We start from the raw sequence: 20,650 nt of genomic DNA on the forward strand, positions 1-20,650 counted from the left end.
AGTAGTTCCACGCAGAGTCAGGGACTCCTAGCGTCGTACATAACTATGATGCTAGGTGCCCGGCTCCCTGCACTGTGTTCGGTCCGGGACTTGCGGTTGAAATACGTTCCGTCCTTTACGGACGTAATGTGCTCGTGTGAATCCAGCCATACTGTTCTCTATGCTCTGAAAGCTACAGAAAACAGCACCAAAAACGTCCGTGTAAAACTGTGATGGAAGTGTGCATGAGGCCTAAGGCTGAGTTCACACGACCTATTTTCAAACGTACACGAGGAGTATTATGCCTCGTTTTACGTCTGAAAATACGGCTCCAATACGTCGGCAAACATCTGCCCATTCATTTGAATGGGTTTGCCGACGTATTGTGCAGACGACCTGTCATTTATGCGTTGTCGTTTGACAGCTGTAAAACGACGACGCGTAAAATGACTGCCTCGTCAAAGAAGTGCCGGACACTTATATACATTATATGCAGGACACTTATATACATTATATGCAGGACACTTATATACATTATATGCAGGACACTTATATACATTATATGCGGGACACTTATATACATTATATGCAGGACACTTATATACATTATATGCGGGACACTTATATACATTATATGCAGGACACTTATATACATTATATGCAGGACACTTATATACATTATATGCAGGACACTTATATACATTATATGCAGGACACTTATACATTATATGCGGGACACTTCTATACATTATATGCGGGACACTTCTATACATTATATGCGGGACACTTATATACATTATATGCAGGACACTTATATACATTATATGCGGGACACTTATATACATTATATGCGGGACACTTATATACATTATATGCAGGACACTTATATACATTATATGCGGGACACTTATATACATTATATGCAGGACACTTATATACATTATATGCAGGACACTTATATACATTATATGCAGGACACTTATATACATTATATGCAGGACACATATACATTATATACGGGACACTTATATACATTATATGCGGGACACTTATATACATTATATGCGGGACACTTATATACATTATATGCGGGACACTTATATACATTATATGCAGGACACTTATATACATTATATGCAGGACACTTATATACATTATATGCAGGACACTTCTTTCAGACGTAATTTGAGCCGTTCTTCATTGAATTCAATGAAGGACAGCTCAATATTACGGGCGGCAAAATGCGAGGAGGAGCTTTTACGTCTGAAACAACGGAGCGGTTTTCTCCTGAAAACAGTCTGTAATTTCAGCCGTAAGGGTATGTTCACACGGCAGCGTCCGTTACGGCTGAAATTACGGTGCTGTTTTCAGGAGAAAACAGCCCCGTCATTTCAGCCGTAAAGGCATGTGCAGGCGTCTTTCGCTGCGTCAATTACAGATGTAATGGAAAACGGCTCCATTTACGCCTGAAGAAGTGACAGGCACTTCTTTGACGCGGGCGTCTTTTTTACGCGCCACCTTTTGACAGCGGCGCGTAAAAAAAAATTACTGACGGCACAGAACATCATAAGACCCATTCACATGAATGGGCAGATGTTTGCAGACGCTTTTGAGCCGCATTTTCGGACGGAATTCGGGGCTAAAACGACCGAATTATGTCCGTAAATAGTTTGTGTGAACCCGGCCTAAAAGCCAGTTATCGTGTGCACATACCCTTAGGGAGGCCTATACAATCCCACTGACTGTGTAGACTGATGAGCGCAGAGGGATGGGATGGGAGCAATGGACTCCTCCTGGCGAGTCATTCCACGCCGCCCGGGCAGAGACACTCACAGTTGTGTTTGCGCTTCGCTCCAGACTTCCCTCAGGGACATAACACCACTGAGGCTGCGGACGGTTCCTGTTCCTGGGGCTGACCCTCTCTCCGGCGCCGCTGTTCTCCAGCTACACCCACCGAAAAATAAGAAACCTAAGAGTCTGAAAACTCCTGCGCTCCTCATCCAAAACAAGTCTGTTACTGAGGGGGTTAAATCCCTCCACATTCTGGGTTTAGGAGTCAGTATCAGTGGAGAATGAAAGACCTGTGGTGATGATCACGTGACATGAGGGGCGGAGCTTAGCAGTGGACGCGATATGATTGGTCTCTTGGTGGTGACATCATCACAGGTCCTACAGCTATTGTGGGTGGAGAGCAGGCGCCGGTCGTGTGCTCTCTGTTATCAGCCATGATGGCGGTGGTGACTTGAGAAGGTAATTGCTGGTCAGGTGAGATATGTTACTGTTCGGGACATTACTCCGCCCATGTCCTGCGCGCTGCCTAGAGAATAGAGGTCAGATGGGGGAGGGGATTTATCAAAATTGGAGCAAAATGCAAAAGCGGAGCGGTTGCCCATAGCAACCTATCAGATTGCTTCTTTCATTATCAAAAGGGCCTTTGAGAAATGAGAGCTCGGTTCTGATTAGTTGCTCTGGACAACTCTGCTTTTCCTTTTGCTCCAGTTTTGATAAATCTCTAATACGTTTGGCGCCAAGTTTTCCAAGTTTTTTCTGCAAATTTTGGACAGAATACAGTCATGAACTTTAAATTGACTATGAAGACTTTATATTATTACATTACAACGTCCCAAGACTGAGGAGAGCAGCCCGAAAACAGGACGAACGGGCACAAAGATGGTGACCAGGAGCGTGATATAAGGGGTTAATGCCGCTGTGTCCGCTGTGAGCTGCAGCTCAAAGATTTAACCCTTTGTGTGCACTCGTTCGTCCAAGAGACGTAACCTTTTTATTTTTCCATTGACGTGGCCGCATGAGGACGTGGTTTTTTGCAGGACGAGTTGTCGTTTTTAATATAACTGTATAATGTACTGGGACAAAAAACGCAATTCCGCCAGAGTTTTGGTGGTTTCATTTTTTTAGATCGATTGACCCCTTACTGACATATGGCGCCGGTCGAGGGAGGGTATAGGGCGGACTCACTGACTGAGCGCGCTCCATGCTCAGCGGATGTCAACTGTATATTAAGGGGAGACACGCCACTGTAACGGCTGGGATCGGCAATAACTCAGATTCCGGACATTAACCCACTTAAATGCAGCGGTCTACAGAGGGCGCCGCCTCTGTCACTCCGTGTATTACGTTTTTTTTTCCAGTTTACCAGTATAATAAATGGTGGCATTAAAACTATAACTTGTCCCACAAGAAAAAAAAAGCCCTCATACAGTGGTATGTGGGGAGGAAAATTATAAATGAGAAAACTAAGGCCTTTGTAGTGGATACGACGTGTTTTTTTACACACCAAAAAAATGCGCCTAATTCCCATAGTCAATGGGCTTCCTAATTACGCGCCGAAAACGTAAAAAAACGCTGCTAGCATTTTTTACGCGTTTACACGTTGTTTTTTCAGCACCGTGTGAACAATACCTAAAAATGGCTGCGATGACAAATTGTTTTGTGTCGCCTGTTCTGAGAGCCATAACGTTTTTATTCTTCTGCGCGGTTTGAGGGCTTGTTTTTTGCGGGACGAGCTGTAGATTTTATTGGTACCATTTTAGGGGTCATGTGACTTTTTGAACACTTTGTTCCATTTTTTTTGGGACGTAAGGCGGCCAAAGAACAGCGATTCTGGCATTGTGAGTTTTTTCTTCCTACAATGTTATTCCAGTTAGTAAATATCGTGATAGAGTAATACTTTACGGACGTGGTGATACCAATTTTTTTTTTATTGCTTACATGATTTCTTGCAAATAGTTTTTTTTGAACCTTTAGTTATTTAAATTTTTTAATATTTTTATATGGAGTACAGGGGTCCCCCGACCCTCCTGGTGAGGTGATGACTGCATCCAGGTGGAGAATGAATGGAGAGGTGACCACACATGTGCACGACTCTCTCCATTCACTTGTATAGGAGGTCCAGAAACAGCCGAGCACGGCCAGAGGTGGAGCCGCATCTATCAGACATTTCTGGCATATCCTGGGGTGAAATGTCCGTGTTGGGAATACCCCTTTATTCCATGTGGTGACGGCTGTGAGAAGATGTTTCTCTCAATGATCTATAAGTGAGGTTCTGTATGTCACACATGATGTTGTCCCCTGTATGATTTCCATCTTCTCCTTTCTTCATAAAGACGTCTGCAGTACTAGATCCTCCCAGTTTTCTCATCTTCTCCTCCACAACGTTCCTTCTCCTGAATGACCCACCAAGGATGGACAAGGACAGGAATGAGATGAGCAGAAGAATATTAGACTTCACCTTGGAGATCATCTACCTGTTGAGCGGAGAGGTAAACTTTTCTACATTATAGAACAAGTCACACACAGGAAAAGGACAATACATAATAGGAAGTAATAGGAAGAATCCAGTGTCCTGTATAACAGCGTCCAGACCTTCCAAGTGACGTCAAGAAGCTGAAGTTCAGCCACCAATATGGTCAGTTATGTGTCATGTCACCAATGCAGCAATAGTAATGTTGTAGAGCCATGAGAATGACAAGTAGGTGGAACCAGGAGGATCAGGATGACTTCTGTATAGAAACATAGAAGATGACGGCAGGAGGAGAGCACATAGTCCATCTAGTCGCCGACAATATTGTTTCTATTAAGTTTTCTCATGAGCCGGTCACCAGCCAGTATCTGTGTATGACAGACATGAAGTGTATTAGGGTGCAGGGAGTGCAGTGGATACTTCTGAATGGTGGGGTCAAGTCTTCATGACTAATGTAAAAGGGGGGCCAAGGAAAAGAGTTAGATTAGAGATTATTATAGGCTGGTCTAAAAAGTAAAAATATTGGGAATTAATCTGATTTTGTAGGGTAGTACGTTCCAGAGGAATGTGGCAGCATGAGAAAAATCTTGGAGATGGGAGTGGGAGGTTCGGATTATGGAGGATGTTAATCTATGGTCGTTGGCAGAACATAGAACACGCTTACGGTGGTAGACCGAGATCAGGGAGGAGATTTAAGAAGGTGCAGCGCTGTGGAGAGCTTTGTGGGTGAGATTAATAAATGTGCATTTTATTCTGAAGGGACTGGGCAAACAGTGCAGTGACTGGCACAGGGTAGAGGCGTTGGTGTAGCGGTTGGTCAGAAAGATGAGCCTGGCTGTTGCATTGACGATAGATTGGAGAGGGGAGAGTTTAGTGAGTGGAAGACCGACTAGTAATGAGTTACGGTAGACAAAACGAAAGTGAATCAAAGCGACAATGAGAGTTTTGGTCTTTTCTACAGTAAGAAAAGGGCGGATTCTGGGGATGTTTTTAGGTGAAGCTGACAGGAGCGTGAAAGTGATTAAATATAAGGAGTAAAGGAAAGATCGGAGTCCAACATAACCCCAAGACAGCGGGCGTGCTACCCAGGAGTTATGATAGTGCCACACACAGAGATGGAGACATCAGGATTAGGGAGGTTAGTAGATGGTGGAAACACAAGGCGATCACTTTCTGAAAGATTCCGTTTCAGATCGAGAGAGCTGAGAGACCATCTCTGGAGGACATGATAGAGACTGCGGACAGACAATCACTGGGGGACATGATGATAGAGACATCTGATCTGGACCTAGGACTGATCCCTGAGGAAACCCAGCAGCAACAGGAAGAGAAGTAGAACCAGCGAATGATACACTGAACGATTGGTCAGAGACATAGGAAGAAAATCAAGGGCGAGCAGTGTTCTTAAGGCCAATAGAGTGGAGCATATTGAGTAGGAGTTGGTGGTCTACAGTGTTAAAGACTGCAGAGAGATCCAGAAGAATCAGTAGTTGCCATTAGATTTAGATGTCTGGAGATCATTTGAGACTTTAGTAAGGGCAGTTTCTGTAGACTGGGGTTCAGATTGTAAGGAGTCAAGAAGAGCTTTCGCAAAGAGATACAGTACCGTTCAAAAGTTTGGGGTCACCCAGACAATTTTGTGTTTTCCATGAAAACTCACACTTATATTTATCAAATGAGTTGCAAAATGACTAGAAAATATAGTCAAGACATTGACAAGGTTAGAAATAATGATTTTTATTTGAAATAATAATTTTCTCCTTCAAACTTTGCTTTCGTCTTGGAATGCTCCATTTGCAGCAATTCCAGCATTGCAGACCTTTGGCATTCTAGCTGTTAATTTGCTGAGGTAATCGGGATACATTTCACCCCATGCTTCCAGAAGGCCCTCCCACAAGTTGGATTGGCTTGATGGGCACTTCTTGCGTACCATACGGTCAAGCTGCTCCCACAACAGCTCTATGGGGTTGAGATCTGGTGACAGCGCTGGCCACTCCATTATAGATAGAATACCAGCTGCCTGCTTCTTCTCTAAATAGTTCTTGCATCATTTGGAGGTGTGCTTTGGGTCATTGTCCTGTTGTAGGATGAAATTGGCTCCAATCAAGCGCTGTCCACAGGGTATGGCGTTGCAAAATGGAGTGATAGCCTTCTTTATTCAAAATCCCTTTTACCTTGTACAAATCTCCCACTTTACCAGCTCCAAAGCAACACCAGACCATCACATTACCTCCACCATGCTTGACAGATGGCGTCAGGCACTCTTCCAGCATCTTTTCAGTTATTCTGCGTCTCACAAATGTTCTCCTGTGTGATCCAAACACCTCAAACTTCGATTCGTCTGTCCATAACACTTTTTTCCAATCTTCCTCTGTCCAATGTCTGTGTGCTTTTGCCCATATTAATCTTTTCCTTTTATTAGCCAGTCTCAGATATGGCTTTTTCTTTGCCACTCTGCCCTGAAGGCCAGCATCCCGGAGTCGCCTCTTCACTGTAGACGTTGACACTGGCGGTTTGCGGGTACTATTTAACCCCTTAATGACCAGCCTATTTTAAACCTTAATGACCAAGCCATTTTTTTAGTTTTTCCATCGTCGCATTCCAAGAGCTATAACTTTTTTATTTTTGCGTCTACATAGCTGTATAAGGTCTTGTTTTTTGCAGGACAAGTTGTATTTTTTAATAGCACCATTTTGGGGGACATATTATTTATTGATTAACTTTTTTTGGGGGGGAATAGAAAAAAAACTTAAATTTTGCCACACTTTTTCGCGTCTTAAATCTATGCCATTTATCGTGTGATATAAATAACACAATGGCTTTATTCAGCGGGTTGTTACGATTGCAACAATACCAAATTTGTATATATTTTGTATATTTTACTACTTTTACACAGTAAAAACGCTTTTTTTTCAAAATTATTTGTTTTTGTGTCTCCATATTTGAAGAGCCGTAACGTTTTTATTTTTTTGCCGATGCGGTTGTATGAGGACTTTTTTTTTGCGGGAAGACTTGTAGTTTTTATTGGTACCATTTTGGAGTAGATGCGACTTTTTGATCACTTTTTATCACATTTTTTTAAAGTCAGGATTCACAGAAAACAGCAATTTTTCCATAGGTTTTTATTACATTTTTTACGGCGTTCACCGTGCGGGTTAAATAATGTTAGAGCTTTATAGTCGGGGTCGTTACGGACGCGGCGATACCAAATATGTGTAACTTTTTTACTTTATTTTGTTTTTTTAATAGTAAAGCATTTTGGAAGGGGAAAAGCTGGGTTTTTCATTTTTTTTCACATTTTTTTTTAAATTAACTTCATTAAACTTTTTTTTAACTTTTTTACTAGTCCCACTAGGGGACTTTAATATGCGATTCTCCGATCGCTATTATAATACACTGCAATACTTTTGTATTGCAGTGTATTACTGCCTGTCCGGTTAAAACGGACAGGCATCTGCTAGGTCATGCCTCCGGCATGATCTAGCAGGCATTCATGACAGGCAGACCTGGGGGCCTTTATTAGGCCCCCGGCTGCCATAGAAGACACTGACACTCGGCGATCGTGTCGGCGGGAGAGAGAGGGACCTCCCTCCCTCTCTCCAAAACCACTCAGATACGGTGCACGCTATTGTGCACCGCATCTGAGGGGTTAAACGGGTGAGATCGATACTTATATCATTCTCACACGGCAGAGCAGGGACGCCCCCAGCCCTCAGCTGCCTCTGGCAGCTGAGAGCAAGGAGATTTGACATCTCCCTGCTCGGTTTACTTTATCCTGATGCAGTGCCGTAAAAAGGCATATGCATCAGAATAAAGCCCATTAGTGGCCACCGTTAAAAGGCGTATTGGCGGTCACTAACGGGTTAATGAAGCTGCCAGTTGAGGACCTGTGAGGCATCTATTTTTCAAACTAGAGACTCTAATGTACTTGTCTTGTTGCTCAGCTGTGCAGCGGGGCCTCCCACTTCTCTTTCTACTCTGGTTAGAGCCTGTTTGTGCTGTCCTCTGAAGGGAGTAGTACACACCGTTGTAGGAAATCTTCAGTTTCTTGGCAATTTCTCGCATGGAATAGCCTTCATTTCTAAGAACAAGAATAGACTGTCGAGTTTCACATGAAAGCTCTCTTTTTCTAGCCATTTTGAGAGTTTAATCGAACCCACAAATGTAATGCTCCAGATTCTGAACTAGCTCAAAGGAAGGTCAGTTTTATAGCTCCTCTAAACAGCAAAACTGTTTACAGCGGTGCTAACATAATTGCACAAGGGTTGTCAAGTGTTTTCTAATCCATTAGCCTTCTAACACAGTTAGCAAACACAATGTACCATTAGAACACTGGAGTGATGGTTGCTGGAAATGGGCCTCTATACACCTATGTAGATATTGCATTAAAAAACAGACGTTTGCAGCTAGAATAGTCATTTAGCACATTAACAATGTATAGAGTGTATTTCTGATTAATTTAATGTTATCTTCATTGAAAAAAACTGTGCTTTTCTTTCAAAAATAAGGAAATTTCTAAGTGACCCTAAACTTTTGAACGGTAGTGTAGATTAGAGTAGACCAAGCGTTCCAGGAGTTTGGAGATGAAGGGAAGATTAGGGACAGGTCGCTAGTTAGCAGCGCAGGACAGTTCAAGAGATGTGTTTTTTTCAGTAATGGGGTTATAACGGCATGTTTAAACAGGAAAGGAAAGATTCCTGAAGTAAGAGAGAGGTTAAATATTTTAGTCTGGTGACAGCCTGGGAGAGGGACTGGACAAGGTGTGAGGAAACAGATCACTAATTCAGGTAGTAGGATGAGAAGAAGAGAGGAGCCTAGAGACTACTCCTTTCTATTATTGGGTGAAATGCTGAGAGTGAAGAAGAGGGAGTGCGGGAGGGAAGGGGATCGATGTTACTAGGGGACTGGGAGATAATCTCATGCCAGACGTTGCCAATTTTAACTTTACAATAAGTGGCCAGGTCTTCAGCACTGAGATCTGTGAAAGGCTTCTCTACTTTAGGAGTCGTTTTGGATTATTTGCTAGTGTGGAGATGAGAGAGATGAAATAGTCTTGTTTGACGCAGTGAAGGGCAGAGTTGGAAGTGTTGAGCATAAAATCGTAATGGAGGAAGTCTTCTGACGTGTGATTTTCTCCACAGAAATTTGGCACATCTCGAGCACCGCTAAAGAAAGCAAGATTAAGGCGTGTGCCAGGATTGTCGTCGTCTATGTCGGGAGGTTCGGAGTGTAGGGGGCTGCTTTAGCCAAGGCATTTTTGAGTTCCACTGTAATGTTTGGCAGCTAGATCCGGACAGGAGAGGGAAGAGAGGGGACACTGTAGACCACCTGTGAGTTGCTGACTGCTGATGGCATGTAGATTTCTATATGTCTTCTAGGTGGGGATTTATTTGAGGAGGAAGAGAACTTTTAATAGTGAAGGAGAGGAGGTTGTGGTCAGAGAGCGGGAGAGCAGAGTAAATAAAGTCAGATACTGAGTAGAGTCGGAAGTAGACCAGATAAATTGAATGCCCGTCTTCATGTGTAGGAGAAATAGTAAGTTGTGAAAGGCCTAGGGAGGAGGTTAAAGATGGAAACTGGGAGGCAGATGAGGGTTATCAGTGGGGATGCTGAGAGTGGGTATATCAGAGGAAAGGAAATGTGGAATCAAGGGGGGGGGGGGTAGCCAACGGCCACTCGGAGGGGGAATGAGAGTCTGGACTTCAAAGGAGTAGTTTTTTGCCCCATTCTATTTTCTCAATGTCTTTTTGTAGGTGAGGTCTCCAGTATTACCAGATGTGGGGTCACTAGAGCTCTACACAGCTGGGTCACAATCTCCCTCTTTCTACTGAGGGGGGAATACTGTGCTCAGTTCTCTAAGTGTCTCTCTCCATACACAGGCGTACACAATAGTGAAGAAGACATCGGGTGACTGTACGACTCCCATCATCCATGAGTCAGGAGGATGGAGCAGTAGTCAGAGCCCCATCACAGAGCCTCCCCCTCACTCCCGGATACATGTGAAGAAGATCTTAGAACTGATCTACAAGATGACGGAGCTGCTGACTGGAGAGGTGACACTGACGGGAATGCTGGGAAATTCTACAGTAACAGCACTGGAGGTGTCTGGGTAATGACTGTATCATTGTGTGTGTCAGGTTCCTATAAGGTGTCAGGATGTCTCTGTCTATTTCTCCATGGAGGAGTGGGATTATCTAGAAGGGCACAAGGATCTGTACGAGGAGGCCATGATGAACTACCGGCCGCGCACATCACAAGGTAAGAAGAAACAGAGTGAGACAGAGGCAGATATAATCCAACAGTACTGTGCAAAAGTTTTAGGCAGTTATGGAAAAAGGCTGAAAAGTAATAATGGTTTCAAAAAGTGAAGTGTTTGTATTTTGTTGATTTGATAAAAAAAAATAAAAACGGAAATCAACATAAGAGAAATCTAAATCTATTCAGTAATTGGTGTGACCACCCTTTGACTTCAAAACAGCATCAATATTAATATTTCTAGGTACTTGCACACCGTTTTTGAAGGAACACGACACAGAGGTTGTTCCAAACATCTTGGAGAACTAAGCACAGATCTGTGAATGTAGGCTTCCTCAAATCCTTCCGTCTCTTCATGTAATACCAGACAGACTTGATGATGTTGAGATCAGGGCTCTGTGGGGGCCATATCATCCCTTCCAGGGCTCCTTGTTCTTCTTCTTTACACTGAAGATCGTTCTTAATGACATTGGTTGTGTGTTTGGGGTGGTTGTCCTGCTGCAGAATAAATTTGGAGCCAATCAGACATCTCCCTGATAGTATTTCATGATGAATAACTATCTGCCTGTATTTCTCAGCATTGGGGACGTCATTAATCCTGACCAAATCCCCAACTCCATTTGTTAAAATGCAGCCCCAAACTTCCAAGAAACCTCCACCATGCTTCACTGTTGCCTGCAGACATTCATTATTGTACCGCTCTCAAGGCCTTTGGTGAACAAGCTTCCTTCTGTTACAGCGAAATCAGGGTTGTCCCGATACCAGAATTTGGTCTTCGATACCGATACTTTGTGTAGTATTGCGATTTCGATACCAAAACGATACTTTGCCAACAGTAATAAAAAAATAAATGTTTTCCATTTTCTGATGTGAGGTGCGTGGTGTGATCATGAATTTAACATCCATGTGCCTCATATTAATAGTAATTAACCCCATCATGTTTCTCAGTCATAATGGGTTAATGTGTGAGGTACATGATGGGGTTAATTACTATTAATGTGAGGCACATGGAGGTTAGATTCATCACACCTCGTGCCTCACATTAATAAGTCAAAGAAGTTTTTCTTTTACAGCGTACACCTCATAAATGACGCAAAAAAATTGTTGTGAAGGTTATTACGGCCGCGCCAATACTGAATGTGTATTTTATTTATTGGGACTTATTTTAATGTATGTGTATTTTTTTAAATTTAATATTACTTTTGTTTTTAGTTTATTTGTAAACTTTAAAGGAACAGTGTCATGGCAAATAATTTTTTTATATGTTAAAGATGTTAGTGCTTTAATAAAAACGTTTTTATTCATTTGTGTGTTTGTGTTTTACTTTTTCTTATTTTTACACTTTTTCTTCCCTATGGGGGCTGCCATTTTTTGTTCCATTTCTGTGTGTGTCGATTAACGACACACACAGACATGGAATACGGCAGCCACAGTCCCATAGGGACTGCGAACGGCTCCCGTCCCATTGACTGCCGTGTACGGCGTCTGTGTGGGAACTGCGCATGCGCCGCTCCCACACAGTCCTATTCGAAATTGGCGCCATTTTCCTGTGGACCGGAAGTCGCGGCCGGACAGTAATATTACTACTTCCGGTCGCGGCTTCCGGACTTGTGCACATGGAACAGCGGCAGCAAACGGAGCGGACGGGCCGGAGGGAGCCGCGGCGGCAGGAGCAGGTAAGAGATTTCAATGTATGTTAGTGTTTGTGTGTGTTTACTACTGTATGTAAACCTACTACACTGTGGGTTACCTCAAAAAATGGCGACACACAGTGTAGGAGGTTAAACCTTTCAAACCCCTCGTTTATCCCGGCACTAGCCAGGATAAAGGAGGGGGGGATGCTGAGAGCTCACTAGAGCGAGGGCTTTTAACCCAATGTTGCAATGCTGCAATTTTGGGAACAGCCCCATCTAGTGACCAAAAATGGGTAGTATTATAAATTAGAAATAATTTATAATATTTCCTGGCTCGTGCCAAAAAAAAAAAAAAAATTTGAACAATGTTTAATCACCCACACACTAAATGTTTAATTTAAAAAAAAAAAACATGTTTTTCTGGCAACACATTCCCTTTAATGTATTGCCATATATCTATATACCAGTACATTAGCCTGTGTATGTATAGTACACAGGCAGTTGTTAGGACATACCTAAGCATGGTGGCTCAGTGGTTAGCACTATTGCCTTGCCGCGCTGGGGTCTAGGGTTCAGATCTCACAAAGGACAACATCTGCATGGAGTTTGTATGTTCTCCCCGTGTTTGCGTGGGTTTCCTCCGGGTACTCCGGTTTCATCCCACACCCCTAAAACATACCAATAGGGAATTTAGATTGTGAGCCCCAATGGGGACAATAAAAATGAGGACCTTTTGTACAGCGCTGCGTAATATGTAAGTAACTGAAATAAATAAGTATGCCCTAACAGGAAATATGGTAAGACAGCCCTGGGGTCCTTCAATAGATCCTGGGCTGTCTGCCCATATATGGTATGTCCCACAATTCCTGTGACGCGATCCAGGGGCATCAGAGGTTTCTCTGATCTCCGCCATTGTAGAGCGGGCTGCGGGTTTGTAATACAGCCATTGCCCTGCTCCTGACATAAGTGCGCGCACGGTCCGCATGAGGAGATGTGGCCGGCGCTGCACTAATGAGCGCAGGCACGGAAGACAGAACATGGGGCGGTTTTGCACAGCGCCCGCCATGTTCTGTCTTCAGTGCCGTCACTCATTAGTGCAGCGCTGGCTGCATCGCATCATCCTGACGGCGCGCACTTCTCAGGACTCAGCAGCGGGTCAATGGCTGAATTACACAGCCGCAGCCCCGCTCTCATACATTCATGTGTTACTATACTTAGCTGTGCGGCCGCACAGCTTCGTATCGAAATACATGAAATAACGGTATCGAACCGTTTGGGGATGCAGAGTATCGAAGTTTCGATGCATCGTGCATCCCTAAGTGAAATATTTCAGATTTTGACTCGTCAGTCCCGATTACCTGTGCCATTTTTCTGCACCCCAGTTCATATGCTTTCGTGCATAGTTGAGTCGCTTAGCCTCGTTTCCACATCGAAGGTGTGTTTTGTTTTTTTTAACGTTGCCCGTTTCTTTGTGCTTCTTCAAAAGAGCTGGAACAACACATCTTGAAACACCAATCTGCATTGAAATCTTTACCTGGGCGAGACGTTGCTGATGCAGTATAACTACCTTGTGTCTTGTTGCTGTGCTCCGACTTGCCATTGTGGACCTGTGACGTGGAACTTCTTTCTACAACCTCACCTTTTTTAGCAGAGTTTGGCTGTTCCTCTTCCAGTTTTAAGCCTCCTACACAGCTGTTTCTGTTACAGTTAATGACTGTTTCAACCAACATATGAAAATGATGATCATTATCACCTGTTTGGTCTAATTGGTTAATCATACACCTGATTATAATCCTACAAAATTCATGACTGTTCAAGTGTGCCTAGAAGAAATGATGCAGTTTTAAAGGCAAAGGGTGGTCACACCAAATATTGATTTGATTTAGATTTCTCTTCTGTTCATTCACTTTTTAGTTTGTCAATTGTTAAAAAAAAACCTTTAACACTTCTATTTTTGAAAACATTCCTACTTTGCCAAAGTTTTCCACAACTGCCTAAAACTTTTGCACAGGTGTGTGTGTGTGTGTGTGTGTGTGTGTGTGTGTGTGTATGCTTGTGTGTGTATATGTGTATATATATATATATATATATGTGTGTGTGTGTGTGTGTGAAGGGAGAAATGTCAACACATAGGAGCTAATATTTTTGTGTTCTAGGAAATTATTTAAGCCTTTTTTTAAAGCCATCTACTGACCCTGCTGGGACCGGCTCCTGCGGTGACTATTCCATAGATTCACAGTAAAGTCACAGTCGCACTGCAGATTGAACCTCTTTTTTTTTTTCGTGTGTGTGTGTGTGTGTGTAGTTTTAACACTTCGTGACATTTTATTTTATACATTTTATTGAAATGGAGTAGCAGGAGGAATAAACTCAGAAACAAGAGGAATCCTGCTGCAGGACGGCAACAAGGAGATATCAGCAGGATGTCTAAAGTGAAGTGAAGGGGAGGGGGCAAAGAAACAGAGTACAGGGTAGAATAAAGAAGTGCGGATAAAAGTATCAAAGAATCGTTAAACTTTACATTTACTGTGCAGGGGGAAGCTGCTGCTTATTACTAGCCATTCTACGTGCAGTAACACTACTGTCCGAGCTGTGTTCAGGATAAACAATATTTTACATTTCCTTCCGCCCGAGTATGGTGCTCCATACTTTTCCTGTTTTTTGAAGCATTCTTCTTCTTTTTTTTTGTACAAAACTAATAATGAAGAGAAAAAGATATCTCTATCTCTATACGAATAGGCAGCACTACACAGAACTCCAATTCAATGAGAAAAAGGTTTATTCACCCATACGTCAGTGCAACGTTTCAGCCCACATTGGCCTTTCTCAAGCAATGCTTGAGAAAGCCCATGTGGGCTGAAACGTTGCACTGACATATTTTGCATTTATATGTGCTGCTCTTCCTTTTCTAATGTATATCTCTCTCGATCACCAGTCTCATTAGGGAGTTAGAAAAGCATTCGTTTGTACGCCACAATTTATAGAACCCAATTTAACTACTTTGTTTATAGTACTATAATCCATATTTCCATATTTTTACCACGGCAGTTATTGAAGCACCTCAAACACAAACTAAAAAAAAAACAACGGCCCAGAACTGTGTTTTGTCGAGGAGGCTCACGCTTTGGTTGCTTCCATAACTGAGTCAGCTAGCGAGGATGATGCACCTGTCCTGCGGTCATTCTCTTCGTCCTTTAGCGACTCTGAAGAACCCAGAGAAGGCGTTCCTGGACTGCAGTGGATAGGTGAAAAAGGAGTATTTCGGTAATAACAATTTAAGTGCTTCGCTTCCAGAAGCCCTTTGGCTTGCGTTATTGTAAGAACAAAAGCGGAGAAGCCTCCCTAGTTCGCTGCTTCGGCAAGTGTAAGGTACTATGCAGGAATCACGTATTGTGTGTCAAGTGTAAGGCTGGATTCACACGAGCATGTTACGTCCGTAAAGGACGAAACGTATTTCGGCCGCAAGTCCCGGACCGAACACACTGCAGGGAGCCGGGCTCCTAGCATCATAGTTATGTACGACGCTAGGAGTCCCTGCCTCGCTGCGGGACAACTGTCCCGTACTGTAATCATGTTTTCAGTACGGGACAGTAGTTCCACGGAGAGGCAGGGACTCCTAGCGTCGTACATAACTATGATGCTAGGAGCCCGGCTCCCTGCAGTGTGTTCGGTCCGGGACTTGCCGCCGAAATACGTTCCGTCCTTTACGGACCGAACATGCTTGTGTGAACCCAGCCTAAGGACGAGGGATGACTTTTTATTGAGCACAATACATGACCATAGCAGCACCCCCATCTCCGTACGAGGTACCAGTACAAAGACTCCCAAGCCAGACTGCATCCTGGACTATAATAGGTGCATCAGAGGGGATGATCTCTCGGATAATGTGCTGAAGCTATACTGCACCATGTGGAAATCGAGGGTCTGCTACAAGATACTCGCTGTGTACATTATACAGATGGCATTATATAATTCTTACATGCTACATCGATGTGTCGGCCAAAGGGGGACATTTCTGGCATTCCAAGAGGTGGTTATCAGAGCTGTAATGTTTGGGAACCGGGTGGGACCCCAAGCACATCTGGAAGCGAGGCCACACGTATTGTACCAGGGTAACACTTTCCTAGAGAAGTACCCTCCACTGGTAAGAAGGGAAGGACCAAAAAAGGTTGCTTCGAGAAATACCACACCTCCCTGGAATTTATATTGTTGTACTCCCTTTTTAAGTTTTACCCTGATGTACTCTGCACAGCTTATACATATATCCCCAAAATGTAATGCCATTAAAGCTGCATGCCGCTCCTACCCTTCTAGGCATCGGTTCACTACCAAGTGTGGGGTATTGCTGTACCCGGGAGCACCATCGCAACAAATTGTGGCGTGGTTGTCTTTGGAGGCACAAGCTGCAAACACAAATTTGTGCACTATATTGTCTATCTGTAAAAGCATTGAAAATCTCACTCTGCACCAACGTGCTGCACATACATTTTTTTTTTTTTAAAGCTTCCTGCGGATTAAAAAAAGCTCACTACACTCCTAGATTAATCTTTTGAAACACTTTTTGGAGGTTTCTAATATTTTGACACGTGTAATCGTGGCACAATGCAGTAAATACCACCAAACGGAAGCCTCAAATGTTGCACGGTTCTATTTCTTTTCTGAGCCGTGCTGTCTGCTCAGGCAGCAGGTAAAAGCCACATATGGGGTATTACTGTACCCGGTACAACCTGCATAAGAATTTATGGGGTGTATGTCTGAGGTGGCACAAGCTGTGCACAACATATTGGGCACTGAAATGCCATAATTATGGAAAATTTTCACTCTGCTCCATCCATTGTACGTTAAATACTGAAAACAACCTGTGGGATCAACATGCTCAGTACTTCCATAGATGAATGCCTTGAGCGTAGTTTCCAAAATGGGATGACTTCTAAGGGGTTTTAACTGTACTGGTACCTCAGAGGCCCTGAAAATGTGAGATGGTGCCCGAAACCAATCCAATATTAGCCAAATGCCGCTCCTTCCCTTCTGAGCCCTACCATGTGCTCAATGAATGAACATTGATAACCAGAGCTTCCACAGCGCCGGAGTCCACAGGCATAGCGCTAGTAAATGCTCTGCGCCAACACTCCGGCCCTGAGATTTCTCCTGACGTCACCATCCATATATGGACAGCGACTTTAGGAGTTTTCCCAGTCCCAGACGAGATTTCCCACTGTGCCATACGGTAGGATAAGTTTGGGCTTTACGTCGAAGGTATACAGACAGAAGGCCTTAACGTGATCTGAATGGGGCCTTAGTGTGGTAAATGAGACCAGTAATGTAGAGCAGAAACATTAATATGGGGTGGAAACCGTTGCTGTAGTCTCGAACACTTGCTTTTTGTCGTCATCTTTTTGGTTAGTCATTAAATATCAACTACTGAAGACTTTTTACATTTTTATTTTTTCTTTCTTCAGAAGAGCCCTATCTACTCAATGTCATGGCCAGCAAATAGTCCGGATCTCAATCCAATTGTAAATCAATGGTGGAAATTAAATAACTTGGCCCATGACAAGACTCCAACCTGCAAAGCTAATCTGTCACCCGCTCCCCAATAAAGAAGCATCTTGATGAAGAATATTTGTTCATCATTAGTGAAGTCCTCAAAGACTAAGAATTCAGCCCAAGGAAGAGCAGCAAACTAGTAATTGAGATTTTTTTTTTCCCCTCTCTGACCCAGTCCTACCTTCTGCCGCTGGGTTCGGGCAAACAGTCGAGCGTGCTTTGATGCGCCGTTTCCGCAACTCATGAGCTACAGAAACCGTGTAGCTCGCTGTGCTACCACATTTTGTGGAATACTTTGCATTGACTGTCCCTGGTATTACATTCACTTCAGGAAACAATCCTGCTCCTTTCCCCAGCCAAAAAAGCAGTGGCAGAGAAAGCAGAGTTATCGGGGGGATTTATTCCAATTTTCTGGAGTAAAAAAGTTGCAATTTGTGGAAAAACTTTTCTTTGCTCCCAAATTTTGCGATTTTTCTATTTTTACGTCACCCCTGGCACTTTAAAAAAAATAAATAAATGAGGCGCATCTTAATAAATTTCCCCCATTGGAAGTTGCTAAAGTGGCCACCCGAAAGATGCTCATACATAGACCGCTATTCATCCTGACTCACCCATCCACATTCTGTTCGACCGAGGGAGAAAGCCACGGCCAGACACCACTGGCAGCAGCTTATCTCCTTGCAAACAAAATGATCGGACATTTTGAAATCCAAAAAGCCTGACCCCCAAATAGCTATGTAACCTTAAAGATAAAATTATTTATGACTGATGGAATTTGAGGAGACAAAAACAAAAAAATTATCTTGGTCCTCAAGGCTGAAAATAGCTTGGTTCTTAAAGAAGAACTCCCACAAAAATGTTTTATTCTCTTGCCCATTGGGAAGGTACATTATGTAAACTATGGTGAAGGTAATTTTCTTACAAGTGGTTGTATTTGTGAGTTCTCCGCTCCCTTCTGGCCCTCCGCTGTGTCAGGTGACCAGCAATAGGACTTTCCAACTGCCACAGTGTCTCATGTTTGGACACAGTCAGTTTCTCCATTCATTCCTATAAAACTCACATCGAGGCTGTGATAGTAATGAATGGAGAAACTGACTTCCTGTCTACACATGAGACGCTGTGGCAGTTGGAGAGTTCTATTGCTGGTCACATGACACAGCTGAGGACCAGAAGGGAGTGGATCACTCACATATAGAGCCACCGGTAAGAAAATTACCTTCACCATAATTTACATAATGTGCCTTTCTAATGGGCCCGAGTATAAAACATTTTGTGAGCGTACTCCTTTAAGGGTAGGATAAGCTGGCGACACCCTGGCACTTTTTTTTTGCTTCACAGGGCGCTCTTAAAAGAGCGGCCCCCTTCGCCCTATCAATTTAATCGTATACAGATGAGTACTATAGCAGAAAAGGGAGCATTCGGTTTCTTGCCCCACCATTCGCTCTCATAAGCCACAGGCCAATTTAGGTCTGCAGCCTACCAAGTGCCAAGACCTTTTCACAGGGAATGAGGACCACAACATTGTAATTTCGGCTCTGATAAATAAACATAGAGGTTTAGAGAGTAGTATCTGATATATAGACAGATATACAATAGTAATTATCCAATCACTGTGTTTTTCCTACAGATGGATCCAGTAGGAGAAATCCACCAGAGAGATGTCCCAGTCCTCTGTATTTCCAGAACTGTCCAGAGGAAAATCACAATATCCCATGGAATTATCAGGTAGATGAGGCCGAGCCCTATACCAGATCTATAAAGGGGGTGTGGAGATTTTTGGTCCTGCGTCATAGATGCGGTCATAGATTTTGGTGGTTTCTTATGTTGATCTGTTAGATTCTTCGCACTCTCATAGTTACATAGTTTGTACGGTTGAAAAAAGACACATGTCCATCAAGTTCAACCAAGGGATGGGAAAGGGGAAGTGGGATGGGAAAGGGGAAGTATAAAATTTCTACACATAGCAGTTAATATTTTTTTGTTCTAGGAAATTATCTAAGCCTTTTTTAAAGCCATCTACTGTCCCTGCTGCGACCAGCTCCTGCGGTAGGCTATTCCATAGATTCACAGTTCTCACAGTAAAGAAGGCTTGTCGCCTCTGCAGGTTGAACCTTTTTTTCTCCAGACGGAGGGAGTGCCCCCTTGTTTTTTGAGGGGGTTTTACATGGAACAGGATTTCACCATATTTTTTGTATGCGCCATTCATATATTTATATAAGTTAATCATGTCCCCCCTTAGTCGTCTTTTCTCAAGGCTAAATAGGTTTAGTTCTTTTAATCTTTCCTCATAACTTAGATTCTCCATGCCCCTTATTAGCTTCGTTGCTCTTCTTTGTATTTTTTCCAACTCCAGGGCATCCTTTCTATGAACTGGAGCCCAGAACTGGACTGCATATTCTAGATGAGGCCTCACTAATGCTTTGTAAAGTGGTAATATTACATCCCTGTCCCGCGAGTCCATGCCTCTTTTGATACACGACAATATTTTGCTGGCCTTTGAAGCAGCTGATTGACACTGCATGCTGAAATTTAGTTTATGATTTACAAGTACACCCAGATCCTTCTCAACAATTGACTCCCCCAGTGTAGCTCCCCCTAGGACATATGATACTTGCAGGTTTTTCGTACCCAGATGCATAACTTTACATTTATCTACATTAAACTTCATTTGCCAAGTGGACGCCCAAACACTTAGTTTGTTTAAATCTGCCTGCAATTCACAAACCTCTTCCATAGTCTGAACTATATTGCATAGCTTGGTGTCATCTGCAAAAATAGAAATAGTGCTATTAATCCCATCCTCTATATCATTAATAAATAAGTTGAATAATAGTGGTCCCAGCACTGAACCCTGGGGTACACCACTTATTACCGGGGACCATTCAGAGTAGGAATCATTGACCACAACTCTCTGGATACGGTCCTTGAGCCAATTCTCAATCCAATTACAAACTATGCTTTCTAAACCTATAGT

The 20,650-nt window shown here is 43.1% G+C and overlaps 1 protein-coding gene and 1 long non-coding RNA gene across 3 annotated transcripts in view; one reads left to right on the forward strand and one right to left on the reverse strand.

The window, feature by feature from the left end:
* LOC142678221 (uncharacterized) overlaps positions 1–2,223 on the reverse strand; it is a 46,980-nt gene extending 44,757 nt beyond the window's left edge. Inside the window, exon 1 of the long non-coding RNA XR_012852630.1 lies at positions 1,813–2,223. This is a non-coding gene — a long non-coding RNA (uncharacterized LOC142678221). The remainder of the gene's footprint in view (positions 1–1,812) is intronic.
* Positions 2,224–4,130: 1,907 nt separating this feature from the next.
* Positions 4,131–20,650, forward strand: part of LOC142664555 (uncharacterized) — a 42,517-nt gene continuing 25,997 nt past the window's right edge. Inside the window, exons 1-5 of one of the 2 annotated variants that reach the window (XM_075843813.1) lie at positions 4,174–4,259; positions 5,202–5,378; positions 10,120–10,293; positions 10,378–10,498; positions 19,304–19,401. In XM_075843813.1, coding sequence (XP_075699928.1) covers positions 10,270–10,293; positions 10,378–10,498; positions 19,304–19,401 — 243 coding nt within the window. In that variant the 5' untranslated portion in view covers positions 4,174–4,259; positions 5,202–5,378; positions 10,120–10,269. Of the gene's footprint in view, positions 4,260–5,201; positions 5,379–10,119; positions 10,294–10,377; positions 10,499–19,303; positions 19,402–20,650 lie in introns of both variants that reach the window. The other variant, XM_075843745.1, reaches the window with a different exon arrangement.

The sequence above is a fragment of the Rhinoderma darwinii genome, chromosome 1 (assembly GCF_050947455.1).
Source record: "Rhinoderma darwinii isolate aRhiDar2 chromosome 1, aRhiDar2.hap1, whole genome shotgun sequence".
Classification (NCBI taxonomy): domain Eukaryota; kingdom Metazoa; phylum Chordata; class Amphibia; order Anura; family Rhinodermatidae; genus Rhinoderma; species Rhinoderma darwinii.